The sequence below is a fragment of the Lissotriton vulgaris genome, chromosome 1_1, assembly GCF_964263255.1.
Source record: "Lissotriton vulgaris chromosome 1_1, aLisVul1.2, whole genome shotgun sequence".
Lineage (NCBI taxonomy): Eukaryota > Metazoa > Chordata > Amphibia > Caudata > Salamandridae > Lissotriton > Lissotriton vulgaris.
Window position 1 is genome coordinate 657,816,388 of NC_141685.1, and position 18,293 is coordinate 657,834,680.

The following is an 18,293-nucleotide window of genomic DNA, read 5'->3' on the forward strand; positions in this document are numbered from 1 at the left end:
ATTGGAAGGGATATTTAAGGTGAGCTATACAGAAAGAGTCCGCCTTTAAGAGGTGCGTCTCTTGTATGAAGATAATGTCTGGGTTCTGCTGTAACAGATAGCGCCAAATCTGACGACCTTTGCTAGGAGAGTTAAGACCCTTTACATTAAGAGAAAGGAGTTTCGAACAAGGCACAGAAGTCATGACTAAAGCTGATTACACCCAACCGCCTTCAAAGGTTGTGAGACCAAGATATGACCCATATCCCCCCGTCCACCCCCATCAAACCAACCTGGAAAATAAATACAGCCAGAATGCATCTCAATACCCAGCATTAAATCGGAAGGAGTCTATACACAAAGAAATAACCATTGGCAGAGAAATGTTACACGCTGAGTAGTATGGCCCTCCCTCCATCCAAACAGGGGAAAGAGGGAAAGGAGTGAAAAAGAAAAGGAAAAAAAAAAAGATCAACGTTTCTAGATGAAACAAAGGCCAACGTGGCCAACAAGTCCTATTCCAGACTAGAAGCAGACTGTGCTCAATAGCACAAACCATTCCAGAGATGTCACTCTCTAAGGAATAAGAGAGGGGGCGAGACTCTGGAGATCAGCATCATCATCAGGGGCGCTCGCCAGCACCGCTGCCACGCTATAGTCAGGGCGAGAAAAGGGAAAACAGTGAACATGGGGGCCTAAACCTGCCTCTGCAGGGCACTGCTGGTGATGAAGACAATGGCGTCGTAAACCATAGGTGATCTTTCAAGGTCTCCTTTGGCTGGGAGCATGAGGGAGTCTTCTCTGCGTCCAGAGAGTGAAGATGTCCTGCTTGGTTTGGGAGGAGCACCGTTCCCCACGTTTAGGGAGCCGCGGTGGTCTGAGCGCTCTAACCCATTGTGGCTTCACAGGTTCTCGATCCATAGGAGGCAAACAGGAAGGGCTAGATGGTGGAGAAGAAGGCAGGACGTGAAGTAGTTGAGTGGCCTCCTGGAGAGATCGCAGCACCCAGCGTTTGGATTCCCATTGAAAGATAAGCACAAAGGGATGGGCCCATTGGTACTGAATGCCCAGCTCACAAAGGTTATCAGTGATGGGTTTAAAGTCCCTGCGGCGACAAAGCGTGGTGGGAGCAAGGTCCTGAACGAGTTGAATGGGGGACCCATGTAAGTTAACTCTATTTGGAATATGCTGCCTTTAAGATAGCCTCTTACTCTGTGAAGAAGTGGACCCTGGTTAATATGTCAGGAACCAGACCAGAGCGCCCAGGGGGTACAGCCACACTGTGAGCCATGTCAAGCACAGGTGGAGAGGCATCCTCATACCCTCTGATCAATTCCGCAACAAAAGTCACAATGCCAGAGGCTTCAGCCTCTGTTGGAATACCTGTCATGCACAAATTATTATGGCGGTCCGTTTTTCTAAGTCCACCTGTTTAATTTGGAGCTCAGTATGTTGTTCCTCCACGAGGGCCAATCGTTGCCAAAGTTGCTCCTGGTCTTCCGTGCGAGCATGAACCGTCTTCTCTAAATCGTCCACTCTCTCTCCTATTTCTGTGACATCTCTCATGAGTTCCTTGATGCAGGTTTGAACCTCGGTTCTGAGCGATCCAATTTCAGACTTAATTTCCTGCAAGAAGTTGGCCATGAAGGATTGTGTAAGAGGCTCAGAGGGGCCCTCTGCCGAAGACGCCATGGCCACAGATGGTGTAGAGCCAGGTTTGTTCCACAAAGCAGTCACACGATTGTCTCTCGGGATGTGGCAGTTTCTTTTCCTGCTTTAGAGCATGGCATTACCCCTTAAGCACCAACGCACATGATGGGGAGCCAGGACAAAGGGGTAAAGCAGGAGGCAGAGCACATCTTCCAATGAAGGGCTAGGAGTCGTCATAGCGTAAGTCAGCAGGGCTATCAGCTGTGTAGGGGAGATGGGTAACAGCTTCTCCTCATAGAGCCCACGGCCCCCTCAGGGACCCCCCCTTTGCTGCATGAAAGTTCGGAGGCAGGATGGGGCAAAGTGCCTCGTAGGACCTCAGCAGGTGTGAGAACAACTCAGCAGTCACGTATGGAGCCCCACAGGGACAAGGACCAGGAACACCACAGGATGGAGGAACCCCTGGTGAGGTCGCACGGAGGATGGCACCACAGTAGAGCTCGTCCCATGGGTCCGCGTTGCAACAGGCCTACGCCACAAGTCTTCGGAAGGCCCCAGCGCGACCCAGCAGCCGGCACCGGGAAGGTAGATCGGGGGGCACACAGTAGCCGTGCCCTAACAAGGAGTTGGAGGGACCATTGTGCGAGAGGCTTAGCCCGGCAAAGTCTCAGGACCTCAAGCGGTCACACCCAACAGGGGACGCTCCTCCAAAAAGTCCCGGGGGAAAGGGGCCAGGAGGACAGCGGAGTCAATCTATGGTTCACAGCCAGCGCACACCCTCAGCAGCAGGAGGCATCAGGTCCTTGTAGAGAAGTAAGTCGTGGAGCGTCACTCACCCAGTCTCACCCTTCTCCACGACAGACGGCGCAGTGTCTCAGAACTTCCAGGCAACCAGCAGTGGGGGGGTAAAATCAGCCAGAGGCTCCGCAGCACAATCCCCTGTTCTGCACGGAGAGGCACAAGATGGCGCTGTCCCAGCGCCTGCAGTGCCGCACACCTGCTGCACTACAAGGTATCAAGTGCGGAGCGCCGCACCTCCTTGCCGATCCCAGGCGATCCAGCAGAGTCTCCCGGTGTGCTGCTATGCCCCAGGAGGGAACCGTCGCGAGCTGGGCGCTCTCTGAAGTCAGAGGGAATCAAAATGGCAGCTTCGGGCTCCCGGACCAAGCCCAACATCCCAGTCGCCAAAGACACAGTCACCAGCGCCAAAAGAGTTGTTCCAGGCGGGCAAAGGACTCACTGGCGCTTCCGATAATCAGGCAGGCTGAGCAGCATCCCCTTTGAACCACCAGGGCAACGATAAATTATTCAAAATGCAGCAGCTACCCGCAGCTCCCTCGGCGTGCATCTAACTCCATGCGTAGCAAGACCACGACTCTCATATCTTGCCTTTTAACTAGCCCATCAGACAGGGCACTCGGTATCGCTATTTTGACATCATCCACTGGCGTTGTCAAAGACCAAGAGAGAGCAGTGGAGAGACGTATAGGTAATAAATGGCATCAGGAACTCAGACTTCTCCTCAGAGCCGAAGAGCCGCTTATAAGTTGAACTCTTAAACCCAGTATGTATGTTAGAACACATCATTATGCTGGGTTGCAGTATGCACAGCCGACATTACCAAATTCGTTCCCCCTTTGCTCAACAATAGTACTCATTTCCAGAATCATTTTCACATTAATGGAATGTACAGCATTCTATTCTAAGCCTTTTTCACATTGTCAAATACATTTTAAACACATATAGGCTGTTATGTATACCACATAGAAGACCATATCTACATCAGCCAGTAACTTTGGAATATATTGTTATGTTCATATCCACATTGACATTATATAAGTCAATGTTACCATGCCTTACATCCATCTACTGAGGGGTTTCATTGGGTCAGGTCCCCGTCCCTTCCCCCGGATTTCACACATTGCAAAAAAATCACAAAATCTTCACTTTTATAAAAATGTCGCAATTTGTACATAAGTGCCAGCAAATATGTTAAATAAAATAGAAACTTGCGTCAACCCTCTCTTTACTGGAAATGTGCTGCCACTGAGCCAGTAAAGTGAGGGTGAGCAACAGGCCAGCAGGCATCAGAGGTGCTAAATTCCTCTGTCACCTGCCTTTGAAATGCACCTAGCCACTTCCTGAGCAATTAACCTGCAGGCCGCCTCACATGTTAGTGTGCCCCATGCGGACCTCAAAAGGCTTTCATGTCCCCCACCCTCCACTGCACTTCTCTCCCTCTTCTCTCCACTGTCTTCTGTTAACCCCTAACCTCCTTTAAGTCTCTGTTTTTTTTACATACCCTCAACCTTCCCTGCTCCCACCCTCTTCCCCACCTATCAACCCCTGCTGCCCTGCACGCATAGGTTATCTGAGGCCAGAAGGAGCAGTTTTCATATTGTAATCTGCTCTCTTTGGCATCAGACACCCTCCGATTCCAGGCCCTGCACTGCTGGAGACTCTGTGACATAGCACAGCCTCCAACAGTGACAGAGCACAAGCCTTCGGTATTTTTGTGGAGGGAAAGGTTTATTACGATCGCAAATTTACCGTGATGTTTGAAATTTTAGATAGCACATTTTGCACTTTTGGCCGTGCAATTTGCCACCCAAAGCCGCATAATCCTAGGGATCTGCTTCGCATGCCTCAGTGGCCTGGCATGCAGACCACAGCACCCACGTTTATTGTGAAAAATGGACAAGCATCGTTCCTTTAGAATAAGGATGTTCTACTCTACACATGTGTATATTTGTGGAAGAAGCGGCAACTGCATTCACAATATCAATAATCTGCTAAATTGTGCAGAGGGACAGTAGCATATGTTTAGACCAAGACACAGGAAGTCAGCCCACCAATTTCAAGTCAGGGCAGAGGCAAGGAACTAACGGGCACATGCATCATTGTTACTTGCATTCGCAAACTGTGCGAATCGCAATTTTCGGCCGTTTGCGAATGCAATTGATAAAACTGCGATTGCATTTAAGAAATCGCAATTTGAGATTTCTTAAATGCAATGCATGAACATTTTAGATTTGTGAATTCGCAAATAGGGAGAGGTAAATTACCATGAAGTTGACCTTCATGGTAATTTCCGAAAACTTTCAAAAATGCACAAAAGTGCATTTTTGAAAGTTTCATTTTACACACACACATGCCCTTGGGGCATGTGTGTGTAAAAAATGCACTTAAAGTTAAATTTCAGGGGTGCAATTAAGGAAATTTAAGAAATCGCAAAAAAAATGTGATTTCTTGGTGCATAGCCGTTTGCGATTTCTTAATTGCAATTCCTTAATTTTCGCAATTAAGAAATCGAAAACGGCAACAATGATGCATGTGGCCGTTACAATCAGTTGATGGATTGCAGTTTGAGTTGAGCAACAATAATTGCTATCTGATCGTGTCATGGACAAGTGGAAGAAAGATGGTTGTTGGGTCCCTTTGTTTGCTCCTTAGGTTCTCTTTCACAGTAGTTTTTGATTCCTCTGGGAAAGGGACATGGTTCTACACCCTTACACTTCAATCATTCTTAGGATTATCATCACAGGGTTGCATAAACAGACCTGGAACAAGGGTAATCCTTGAAGTTTCATTGACAACATTGTACAGGGTAATCTTTTTTTATTTTTTTTTGAAAACCTTTATTTTGTAAAAAGAAGATACAGTTACAGACCTACAACCACGGAGGCTGGTCAGTTAAACAAATCAGTAATAGCACAATAATACACAGCTCATCAGCCGACAACCCGAGGGTCTGGCAGCGAGAAGTCACGATCATGTGATAAGCATGTGGTATAAATAGGATGAGTGAAAGGTTTCACATTTTATATTTTATAAATAATAACAAAAAAACAAAACACAAAAAAGATCGAGGCATTACTGTGCAATAGATTGGCTGTCCATTACGGCAGGGGGAGATGGGTGATGGATGTGCAACACTATGAAAGAGGAGAAATCCTGGAGAGGGGGGGGGGGCAAGGGCAAAACGATACAACACAGACAGCAAGAGCTAAGAATCTGAAACGCACAGTCAAGGGAGGTGAAGCGGATCAGGAGCGTCAGTGAAAGGGGGGTGCAAATCTCTCCACGGTACGAATTCCATTGACCCCAGATCCTACCCCATTTCTTGGGCCTTCCACGGCAGACATATACAGTTTTTTCCCTAAACATGGACCAGTCCATGTTTTCTTTCCATGTTAGAAGTGATGGTGGCCTCTGAGAACCCCACAGTTGGGCTATGTCTCGTTTCGCAACCATGTTACCTAGTGTAACCCATTGAGTCTGAGCAACAGTACAGTCATTCGGCTCCCAAACATTCAATAGGCAGCGTCTGGCCTCAGGTAATAACTCAACACCCGTCACCTCACCCATCACCGCATGCACTCGATGCCAGAAAACCGCCACTTCCGGACATTCCCACAGAATGTGAAGGAATGTAGCCAGCATACCACAACCACGCCTACACAACCCATCCACAGAGTAACCCATATGTACCAATCGTGGACCCGTGACATAGACACGGTGTAGTATCTTAAGGTGCACCAGTCTGAGACGTGCCGGAATCGCGACCTCTTTGGAGGAGGATATCGCCGCCTGCCAGTCTTCATCGTCCAATTCTAGCCCGTCGCTGGTCCAGGCACTCCGAAGTTGTAAAAGAAGGTCCGAGCGATCGTTAATCAGTTTTTTGTAAATAAGAGAGATGGTGCTGTCGGGCACGTACCCGTCTAGCACTCTATCCTCAAGGGGGGAGGACTCCGGGATCGTAGTTCCAGCCGGGAAAACCGAATCGAGTGCGTGTCGGATTTGGAGATAACGAAAATATTCACTGTCACTTAATTTATACTCCGCTGGAGTTCCTCAAAGGTCTTGACTCTGCCCTTAGCCCAGAGGTCGCCTACTTTACTAATACCAATAAGGTCCCATCTTTTGAAACCCTTCGACGTCCATAGGCCACCCAGTTTCTCTGCAGCGTATAAGGGGGTCGATTTAGTCAGCTTATCCGTCCATCCCGTGGCAGCGGTCGCAATTCCCCAAATTCGCACCGCGACCGCAGTGGGGCCCGTTAGGTGCTTCCTGTCGGCTCTAGAATAGAGCGCTCTATTGTAGTCGCCTCCGGGCAGCTGCCACCTGTCCATCTCGAATGCGGGATTCGGGACAGGACCGTACATGGCGTGATTTACAGCACTCAACTGGGACGCCCAGTAGTAGCGTTTAATGTCAGGCAACGCAATACCACCGTCCTACCAGGGCAAAGTCAATTTTGCCAATGCGATGCGCGGTCGCCCGCCCCACATCAACTTCCTCTGTAGGCCCTCGATCTCACGGAAATAGCTGGCCGGTACCAAATCAAGTGTGTTTTGGATGGCATACAAGAATCGGGGGAGAGACATCATTTTGAACAGGGCCGCCCTTCCCAAAGGGGATAGAGGCAAGCCACACCACGCCGCAACATCCGACCGAAGCCGGGAAAGCGGAGGTAACAAATTCTGCTCATAGCGGACTGTGGGGTCCAGTGAGATGTAGATCCCCAAATACTTAAAGCTGACTCTAGAAACAGGTATCGGGCAAACGCGGGGTAGAGAGGGTAAGTCTCCCATGAGCGGGTAGATACAGGACTTGGCCCAGTTAATGACCAAACCAGAGTTCTTCCCAAAGGAACTCAATGTATGTAAATGTAAATGTATAGGCATTTATATAGCGCACTACTTACCCGTAGGGTCCCAAGGCGCTTCGACCGCTGCGAAACCCTTCCTGGCTTCCCTGAGAGATGGTCCCTTAATGGGTATCTCCAGGGTGAGACCAGGCATCCCCGGCGGTCTGGTGGGGCCGTTAGTGAAGATGAGGCAAGCTAATGCCCAGAGTTGCCGAATGTGATCGCTGATCAGAGTGGGCACCGAGGCGAGAGAATTATCGAGTCCGCTGACCCTGGTCCAGAAACCTGCCGCGCCGGGAATCGAACCCTGGTCCCGGGCCGTCCTCTGCTCTCGGGTCTGCCGCCTCTAACCAGTGAGCCACACTACTTCACTCAATACATCAAACAGGACACCCAGTGACTCACGGGGAGAGGTAAGATACAGCAATATGTCGTCGGCATATAGCGATATTCGGTCCTCGAAGTCGGGGGACCATCGGATGCCCTTAAGCGAAGGTTCCCAGCGAAGCCATGCGGCCAGGGGTTCAAGGGCAAGCGCGAAGAGGAGCGGTGACAAAGGGCATCCCTGTCTCGTACCGCGTCCGAGAGCAAAGGGTTCCGAAGCCCTGCCATTAACCACCACCTGAGCCAGTGGCTGCTCCTACAGAAGCTTGATCCACCCAATGAATTTAGGGCCGAAACCAAACTTAGCAAGGGCTGCCCACAAATATGGCCACTCCACCGTATCGAAGGCCATCGAGGCATCAAGCGAAACCAAGATGGCCGGCTCCTCAAGAGACCCCACCCTTGCTAAGACGCCATGAAGACGACGAAGATTGAGCCCGGTATTGCGATGGGGAATGAAGCCAGATTGGTCCGGATGGATCAAGTCAGTAATCACCGTAATCAGCCGATTTGCCAAAAGTTTTGCCAGGATTTTGGGTTCTACGTTCAAAAGCGAAATCGGCCGATACGATGAGCAATGATCACGAGGCTTGCCATCTTTGTGGATGACCACAATGGACGCCAATCTCTGATCCCGGGGAAGAGATCCAAGATCTCGCGATGACGAGAACATCCGACGAAGATATGGCGCCATTTTGTCAGGGCACAATTTGTACAATTCCACTGGTATACCATTCGGACCTGAGGCCTTCCCAGAACGAAGTGAGCGGATAGAGAGCGCTACTTCATTGGTGGAAAATTCGCCTCCATAAGCTCCATGTCCGAATCCGACAAGCTAGGCAGTGCGATATCTCGAAGCAACAAATGTGAGTCCTCTTCCGGCCTATCCGAGACCGGCGCATAAACCGCCTGAAAATGCTGGGCAAAGACCTGGACATTATCAATCGGGTCCACCACTCGCGTACCATCCACCCTTTCAACAACAGGCACCACCCGATTCAATCTATCCCTTTTATCCAGCCAAGCAATCAACTTTCCCGCCTTATCACCAACATCATACAAACGCCCCTGCTGCTCACAATTCATCACCTTGGCCGCGTCAGTGACCAGCGCCCTGTATTCAGATTGTTTAAGGGCCAAAGAATGTAGCCCCTCAGGTGTGACTCCAGACTCCATCCGTTCCTCCAACTCGGTGATTTCATTCTCCAGGCCCACCACCGCCGCATTCTTGCGCTTTCTCTCGCTAGCAATGAGGGACAGGGTTTGGCCACGAATCACTGTTTTATATGCCTCCCACAGAGAGACAGGGGAGGATACCGATCCCTCATTCTCAGCGAAGTAGTAATCCATACACTTAACCACCTCTGACCTAATCTTGGGATTACGAAGGTGCCAGGGGTTGATCGGAGCGATCCGGCCCTCAGCCCCCATCTGTATATCAATTGTAAGCCAAAGCGGAGAGTGGTCAGAGATCCCCCTGGCCAAATGCCTGATTTCCCTTACAGAGACCATCTGCACCGCTGGCACGAGGATATAATCAAGTCTCGAGAGACTCCCATGAGCTCCAGAGTAGAAAGTATACTGGAGCTGTCCAGGGTGCAGTTGCCTCCAACAATCAACTAGACCGAACGTGTCCAAGAGACTCCCCAGCCATAGCTGTGCAGCGGGCAGGGTTCTGGGGGGGCTACGGTCTTCATCCCCACTGACTACAGAATTAAAATCGCCACCCACAACCAGTATGCCGTCAGGAAACCCCAGGATCACATTACCCAAATCCGCAAATGTGGTGGATTGCAGGCCAGGGGGAACATACACAGACAAAATGGAGATCGTCTTCCCCTCCCACCGACCCGTAATAGCCGCATAGCGGCCCCTGTTGTCCATCACTACGTCATCTATCTCCAGGGGGAGGGAATTTCTAACCAGGACCCCCGCCCCTCTCGAACCAGTGGTAAATCCAGAGTGGGCCACCAAACAGTAGCCCCGCCTATTCAGTGCATGGCACGTATTTCCTACTAAATGCGTCTCCTGGAGTAAAATCACATCTGGGGAACATCGTTTCGAATATTGCAAAACTATCCCACGCTTTATCCTATCACCAAGACCGTTAGCGTTCCAGCTCAGCACCCTAAGCCCCCTACCCCCATCCCAGCATTGAGCACTCTGCCCCCCCCCGCTGCCCGGGAACAGGAACATAGGATAAAAGCCAGAGCAAAGCGCAGCCTCGAGAGAAACAAAAAGGAAAAGAACCCCCCACCACCCCCAATGAACCCCTTAAAACACACCCCCCCACCCTGCACCCCTGCGGTAGACCAGAAAGCCACCCCAACTTGCAGTGTGCCTGTCGCCCCATTAAACTAACCTACAAGAAGAGAGAAAAAAGTCCCCAGAGGAGGAAGAGTCCCGATTCCCCTCCACACTGTAGAACAGAACGATCACAAAGCCACTGCCATAAGTCCAGAGAAATCGGCTCGCCGGCGCAGACTCACTACTCCCGTTCTTCCAAGCCACCTTCGGCACCTCTCGAACTCTCGTTGCTGGTGCGGTTTGCAGGCAATGTGTCCAACCAGTCACTGGCCACCTCGGGGCGGTCAAAAAAGAGTGCACGTTTCTCATATTCAATCCTCAGGCGGGCCGGAAAAAGCATGGCATATTTCAGTTCCATATCTCTAAGCCGCCTCTTCACCCCAGTAAAACCCATGCGTTGTTTCTGCACCGCCTGCGTGAAGTCCGGATAAAAACTGATTGACGCATTTTCAAACTTAGTGGGACCATTAGTACGTGAAGCTTGTAGGATAGAGTCCCTGTCCCGGAAATTAAAAATTCTGGCTATGATAGGCCTTGAAGCGGCCCCCAGCTTGGGCTTTCCACCGGGGACTCTGTGAGCGCGCTCCACCGTAAAAAAGTTGCTGAGGCCCTTAGGTATAAGATGTTTTAGGACAAGATCTTCCACCAGAATGTCCGTAGACACATCCGCAGAGTTCTATGGAAACCCCCACGATGCGGACGTTATTGCGCCTGGCCCGACTCTCAAAATCCTCCAGCCGGCGGGCAAACAAGTCATTGGAGGTCCGGAGAGTGCGAACTTCTTTTGGAGGTCCGAGACATCAGTAGTCAAGCTCGCAGTCTTGATATCCAGGGACTTGACCCGCTCATTGGTTTTGCCCAAGTCCGCCCTAATAAGATTGACCTCGATCGCCACCGTGTCGATCTTAGCAGCAAGGGTTTCATACTGTTGACCCATAGTCGTTCTAACACTTGCGATGGCGCCCATAACATCTTTCAATGTCGGCTCTTCAGTTGTAGGAGGACCATCTCCGGTCCCCTCCAGAGCCTTGCTCGCTCCGCCTGGGGACCCTTTAGGGCGAGTATAGCGCTGTATGGTCTGGGACTGAAGAACTCGACCACGATATGAGCCCTTGGTGTTTCGTTTCTCGGCATCCGCCTTGCCCACCATGATGAGCGATGAGCTCCGACGGAACCGGTGGGATCTGGTCAAAATGGTCCCGTTCACGGTAGCCCGCAAAGGCGAGAGAGTTAGGGTCCAAAGCAAGCGTAGGACCGGCAGCAAGATCAGGACAGTCGTGCAGAGCGGCCGTAGATCGCCGTCAACAATGACCAAGAGCGAAACCGAAAGTACCACAGGGGCTGTTTGCGCGTGCCACACCAGCCGTTGTTGTTCAATTGCCACCTGGGTACCTCGGGGACTCAAGTCCGGGGATGGTCTACGATGTAGGCCGCAAGCTTCAAGGCGCAATAAGTCCGGTTCCCGGCGGCCAAATTGATTTTCGAAAAAAGTTCTTGGAATCAGCAGGGCATCGGCAATAGGTACCCGTCGTCCAATTCAGGATTTGTGGCCGGATAGATGCGGGAGGCGAAGAGGGTCTTGGGAGCCCTGTGCTCACGAGTCCATCTTGGAAACGCGCAAAGCTCCTCCCCTGACAGGGTAATCTTAAGAATATCAGTTGTACTGCTCCCTGGAGAATATTTGCACTGACATATTGATGTCCACACCCCCATTTTCTTTTCATAGCCCGTTCCCCCTAGTAATTGAATGGAAACTATGCCAGCAGCCATGGTGGGAAGTTGGCTGAATATTTACAGCTTCAGTCCAGGTGTAAGTGAGGGCATGTATGCACTCGGCTCAGGCCATGCTCAGTGCTCATAACCCAGTAGAACACTTTCTAAATAGTTTGGCTTATCATTCATCATGCAACTGTTATGTGCTAGTGCACTGGGGGAGCTGTGGGCTGATAGGAACCACCAAGGGCCCGCCTATCCCAAAGCACCCTTTACCAGCTCAGCTCTGGAGGGTGTTGCACAGCTGATTAGATGGTCATTCCGGTGGTATACTTGAAAGGCATTCGATGATGCATATCAAGAGACTTCATAGTGTACTTGAGACAGATTTTATGACACATTTTGGAGCAGACATTTGATATTTGAGAAAGATTTACTTGACCATGGGGGAAATTAAATGTGCATTTGTGTGTATTGCCATGCAATATGAAGATTTATATTTGGATTTCATGACTGTATTTGATGCATACTTTTGAAACTTTGTGGCACATTGCAAATGCAATGGTGCAAATGTCTCAAATAAAATTAACATTTTAAGTGAGAATATTTATGATGAATCTTAGGAGGATTTGTTTGTGCATTTTAGGAATCTCCTATGTACACCTGGGAACAATTGCATACTGTGTTTTGGGCGAGAATTCATTAATAATTTGATGGAAGTTTTAAAATAAAGTTTATAGACAATATTTGGTGCACAAAAGGAACGTTTTGCAATTACATTGAGTGAAATGTGGAAAAAATACACCATACTTTTTTGCATGAGAGTTTACAAACTACTTGGTGATTTTCTTTTGATGCGTGACATAGATTTAATAATGCACTGCTGTAGTTCACTTTGATTTGTACTACGATCATGGTACATTGTGGGTAATGAAAATGTTAGACAATTATTTAGACTTATATTGTATTCCAATCTTTTTATTTTCAGGTTTGTCCTCTATAAATTACCAAAATATAAAATTACTAAACGAGCTGTGACCGGGCTGGATTATATGTACCTCGATTCTCAATCTCTGGTATGGCAAATGAGCACATTTTTGATTAACATGACTAACAGTGCGCTAGGAGTAACTTTGGAACAGCTGTACCAAACCTACGCAAAACAGGCAAGTCCATGTTGACATTTCTAAAAACATATATTAAGGCAAATGTGTGAAAAATTAGTAGATTACAACTGTAAACCAATATATCAGATTAATGACATGATTTACTTCATGTAGGTCAACCAATATATGGGTTATATAAAGTCAAATGAGTGATATTGTGCCACAGAATGAAATTAAAACCTGGGAAAAATATCATGCATGATGTTACAAAGTGTTCTTTTCCGCAGAACGGTGAAATTTTTTTATGTGTAGAAATTTAGTTCAGATACAATCAATTCGTGCTACAGGAAGTTCAAATAAACCGGTTATTTTGTCAGTTATTGATAAACCTTCCAGGATCCACTCGAGATTCTTCTATACCAGAAAAAGGCAAATTTCTAATGGGAGCGATGGGTGGCTATAGGTCATTACAATGGTACCTCACATATTTTTTGCAGTTTTCAAGTATTATTTAGAAGTAAGAATTAGATATCCCACGCCATGAGGGTTAATATTTTGAGTACCTCTATTTGCTAAACATCTTGGGCCTCATTTCTGGCATTTTGGCATATGGTAGCACAACAAGGCAACTTTCTGCGCTGCACTGCATCAAAGTGAAAGGGCAGGAATGCACCATATTTACGCAATACGGTGCATTCCTGTCCTTTCTCCCTGCTCTGGCATTTCGGCAGCCTAGCTCCAACGTGGGCATCCTTTACAGTGGTGCAAGGGTGCCTCTTTTGCATGCAGGATTGCTTTTGGTCCTGAAGGGTCACTTTCCTGCACAAAAACAAGCCTAAGAGGTGTTTTCATTTTTCTATGTGTGATGCAGAATGCAGTACACATAGAAAGAGGAAAAAACAAGGAGAAATAAAAATATTTCTCCTCATCACGCCTCACCTCTGAGGGTGTAATATTTTGGTGCTTCTCCAGGTGTACATGATTTTGTAAATCTGGGGCAGCATCTAATTCCATGGGTGCTGCAAAGGAAAACCAACTGCAATGCCCATGGAACGCCACCCGGTGCAGAGTAAGGTGACGCAGCAATTTGCGCTGCCTTTCCTACTCATAATTCACGCAGGTTGGCTTTGCACATGCAAAAGGAACAAATGATGGACGGAATGCTGAATATTGCAAACATTCACCCCAGTCACAAAGATCTGGGTTTAATCCATCATTCTTTTGCTCAACACACAACCCCAGTTTGGACCCAGCCATATGCACATCAGTCTTGACCCTGTTCCTTATGGGAACAGTCTAGCCTGAACTGCCAAGCCAGGTCCTCCCTGGGCCAGAAACATGCATCCTGGGACTGTTTTTGGGAGCATCAACCATCATTAGCCAGGCTAGCTAGAATCCAGTGGCGGGGTAAACACAGGACGCATGTCTGAGCATACCCTCCCCACTTAGGGGAACAAATGATGGACGGAATGGGGAACAATGCAAACATTCACCCTAATCACAAAGATCTGGGTTTAATCTATCTTTCTTTTGCTCACCACGTAACCCCAGTTTGGACCCAGCCATATGCACATCAGTCTTGACCCTGTTCCTTATGGGAACAGTCTAGCTTGAACTGCCAAGCCAGGTCCTCCCTGGGCCAGAAACAAGCATCCTGGGACTGTTTTTGGGAGCATCAACCATCATTAGCCAGGCTAGCTAGAATCCAGTGGCGGGGTAAACACAGGACCCATGTCTGAGCATACCCTCCCCACTTAGGGGAACAAATGATGGACGGAATGGGGAACAATGCAAACATTCACCCTAGTCACAAAGATCTGGGTTTAATCTATCATTCTTTTGCTCACCACCTAACCCCAGTTTGGACCCATCCATATGCAAATCAGTCTTGACCCTGTTCCTTATGGGAACAGTCCAGCCCGAACTGCCAAGCCAGGTCCTACCTGGACTGTAAACAAGCATCCTGGTACCAATTTTGGGGCATCACCCCTCAAAAGCTTCACAGAAGTCCTTCCACCATTCAGAAAAAGAAAGTGTCAAACTATTTTTCAATATTTTGGCAATGAGCTTCTGAGTGACTGTCATGGCATAAACACCAAATCCTCTGCACAGGTGTCAAACATAATAGTACATAGATAAGGATTAAGATGTACAAAAGCATCTTCATCTTTTTAAAAATTCCCTTCAATTGGGACAGCTATCGAACATAGGCACAGTGCTCATTTGTGTGCAAGAGCAGCGGTGACAAAGTTTAGTTTGATTATGCCATTTTATAAGCTAGAAATGAAATAGTGCATGGTGTATATAGCTACTTAGTTTTGAGGGAGTGTTGGACTTGGCCCTTTTGGCAGGTTCACCCTGAAACTTTTTGCATTCTCCTAGCCTTTTTATGTAACCTAGTGTTAGTGATTTTAGGCCTCTGAGCCCTTTTAGCACTGTGGTCCAGTGTAAAGTGTGTGCGCTCTCTGTGTTACATTGGTAAGGTTGGCCTGCCCTCCCATAGTGATGCTTGGGGGATTCCCTGATAAGGTGTGTCAGTGGTAATTCCTGTTATGAGAGGAGCAGAGTGGTCAAGTTTAGTATGTATGAAATTGTGAGAATAAATGCTGCGCGATGGTGTGCACAGATTTATTATGACTGGTGGAGAAATGCCACTTTTAGAAGTTGGTATTTCTGTGTGCAATGTGTCTGCCTGCCTGATGTGAATTGCATGTCTTGCTTGTGAGTGACAGGGGCTGGGAGATATGTGTGGCTCCAGGAGGGGCAGGGTGAGTCAGCGCTGGACTGAATAGAACCTCTGGGCTGGGAGTAGTGGGAGGGGTAATCCCCTGACTCTGAATAGGATGGTGCCTGCCCTAGTGAATGCTGGCTCCGCCCCCTGTGGTGTGTCTGATCACCTAGCCCCCACCTGACAAAGGGGAAGAGGAGCTTGCAAAACAAAGTACTCCAATTCTCCCCTGAACCATTTGCATCTGGTTCCCCAATGCCCTGCACTAACAGACATAGGAAATGTTAGTATAAATATAGGTACTGTGACCCCATGAGGGTTGTTCAGTTCTCTTCTTGTTCCTGACTAGGGGGGGGGGGTGTGCTGCTGCTGGGGCCAGGCACCACGTGAGTACTGTATCTCCACTGCCCCAGAAGAGAGTGAGGAGCTGGTGGCGTGCAGCGTGCTGCTGCCTTGATCTGAGAGAATCCCGACATGGGGATTCCCCCTCATTGGTGGAAAGGCGGGTCCCCACCCTTCATATTCTTATTTTATGCTGATTAGTGGGAGCCCACCCGCTTTATATTTTAAATTCTGAGGGAGCCTACCCCTCCTTGCAGCCACGAAGAGAACAGAAACCGTGATCCGCGGCCTGCCTCGTCTAGAAGATGTTTTTTCACCAGGTGAACAGTGTGCGACTGATTCAAGCCATGCTGCTTGTGTACACTGCCTAGTTTCAAATTGCAAGGGGTGACAGTCCTTGCCAGTCACGATTCAGAAAAGGGGGTGGTGATGGACAGAGTATCTGAATTAAACAGAACACTCGTACCCAGTCAACAGATCAGGGCTTGATCCATCACCGTTTTTTTAGCTCACTGCACCATCCCAGCTCAGAACCTGGCTACATGCAAATTAGTCTGTCCCTGGCCCAGTGCATCATGGGAACAGGGCAGACCAAACTACCAAGCCAATTCTTATACTGGAAAGGAAACAAGCTTCCGGGTAGGCAGGGTATACTCAGACATGAGTCCCTTGCTCACTGCACCATCAGGATTCAAGCAAGCCGGGCCGACGACGGCTGAAATGCCAGAAACCGGTCCCCGGAAGCTTGTCTCCTTTCTGGTGAAGAATTGGCTTGGTAGTTTGGTCTGCCCTGTTCCCATGATGCACTGGGCCAGGGACAGACTAATTTGCATATAGCCAGGTTCTGAGCTGGGATGGTGCAGTGAGCTAAATAACGGTGATGGATCAAGCCCTGATCTTTGGACTGGGTAAGAGTGGTCTGCTTAATTCAGACACTCTGTTCATCACCACCCCCTTTTCTGAATCGTTTTTGGCCACTATAGGTGTGGCAGGGTATACTCAGACATGAGTCCCTTGCTCACTGCACCATCAGGATTCAAGCAAGTCGGGCCGACGACGGCTGAAATGCCAGAAACCGGTCCCCGGAAGCTTGTCTCCTTTCTGGTGAAGAATTGGCTTGGTAGTTTGGTCTGCCCTGTTCCCATGATGCACTGGGCCAGGGACAGACTAATTTGCATATAGCCAGGTTCTGAGCTGGGATGGTGCAGTGAGCTAAATAACGGTGATGGATCAAGCCCTGATCTTTGGACTGGGTAAGAGTGGTCTGCTTAATTCAGACACTCTGTTCATCACCACCCCCTTTTCTGAATAGTCCTTGCCAGTCACAGCACCGGATCATATACTGATTTAAATTAAACAAAACATTTAAAAGTAGGTTTCTGTCATTTTAAAGGGTAGCACCCAAGTTAAAAATGATGCTTGACTCTATAACCAGTATTACAGACAATAGAGTCAACACACTGCCATACACATCTGATCAAGCAAATGAAATGTATGCACTTATTCAGGAAGTATGAACAATGGATGCCCATGGTGGCTCAATACCTCAACAATTAAAACAACTTGAATACTTTACCCAACGTCAACTGAATCAGAAGATGCATGCCTCAACTTTGGTACAGTACCATACAGCTAAAAGGATTCCTAGAGGCCTACGATTATCGATAACACCTATGCTGTTCCGTTTCCATCTGAATCCTAAATTTATAGACAAGTGGTATAGCATTCTAAACAAATGCTCCTTAGATCTTATCCTACTTATTATTGAAGAATTATCAAAAACGATCTGAGAACTAGAAGATGAGATACATACTCTTAAAACTGAACCGGAGACCAGGATGGAAGCAAATAAATCTAGAAGGATTAAACCAAAAACTTGAAAAATACAGCAAGGAGCAACAGGAAGGTACATTAAGAAAATACAAACGTGATACAATTGATTACAAACTAAACGAAGTTAATACTTGGGCAGAGATCTATGCTCGACGTAGATTTGATTAAAGGAAAACAACAACACATTCCTCTGAAGAACGCCTGGTCACGGACAAGGATACTTCCATCAGCAGAGCCCCAGTACAACCAGGAGCAGCGGCAGCTAATTTATCTGGTCCCACATCAGCACCTATAGCAGACACACCAACAACAAGCACAGTGGCTTTTTTGTTCCAGGTACAAGACCAAGGATTACCTCCATCCCAACAAAAAGGAGCAACAGGGTGTGCCGACCGACGAGGCGAGGAAAAGGCAGGCAAGTTACTGAGAAGCGTGAAAAATGTGGCTTGATAATCAGAACATTTTTTACCAGTGGAGTCCAGGTAGTCGTTGTGTGATGTTTTTAGCGATCTTGAACACATAGATTAGGTTCTAACGATCCTATTGGTCTTTTGTAATTACAGCATGAATAGCAGAGAGTGGAGTAAAGGTATGGTGGTTT

At 48.2% G+C, this 18,293-nt stretch overlaps 1 protein-coding gene across 2 annotated transcripts in view; it reads left to right on the forward strand.

Moving 5' to 3' along the window:
- Positions 1-18,293, forward strand: part of DNASE2B (deoxyribonuclease 2 beta) — a 218,772-nt gene that overhangs the window by 13,033 nt on the left and 187,446 nt on the right. For both annotated transcript variants that reach the window (XM_086954297.1, XM_086954299.1), the window contains exon 2: positions 12,672-12,849. In XM_086954297.1, coding sequence (XP_086810423.1) covers positions 12,672-12,849 — 178 coding nt within the window. The remainder of the gene's footprint in view (positions 1-12,671; positions 12,850-18,293) is intronic.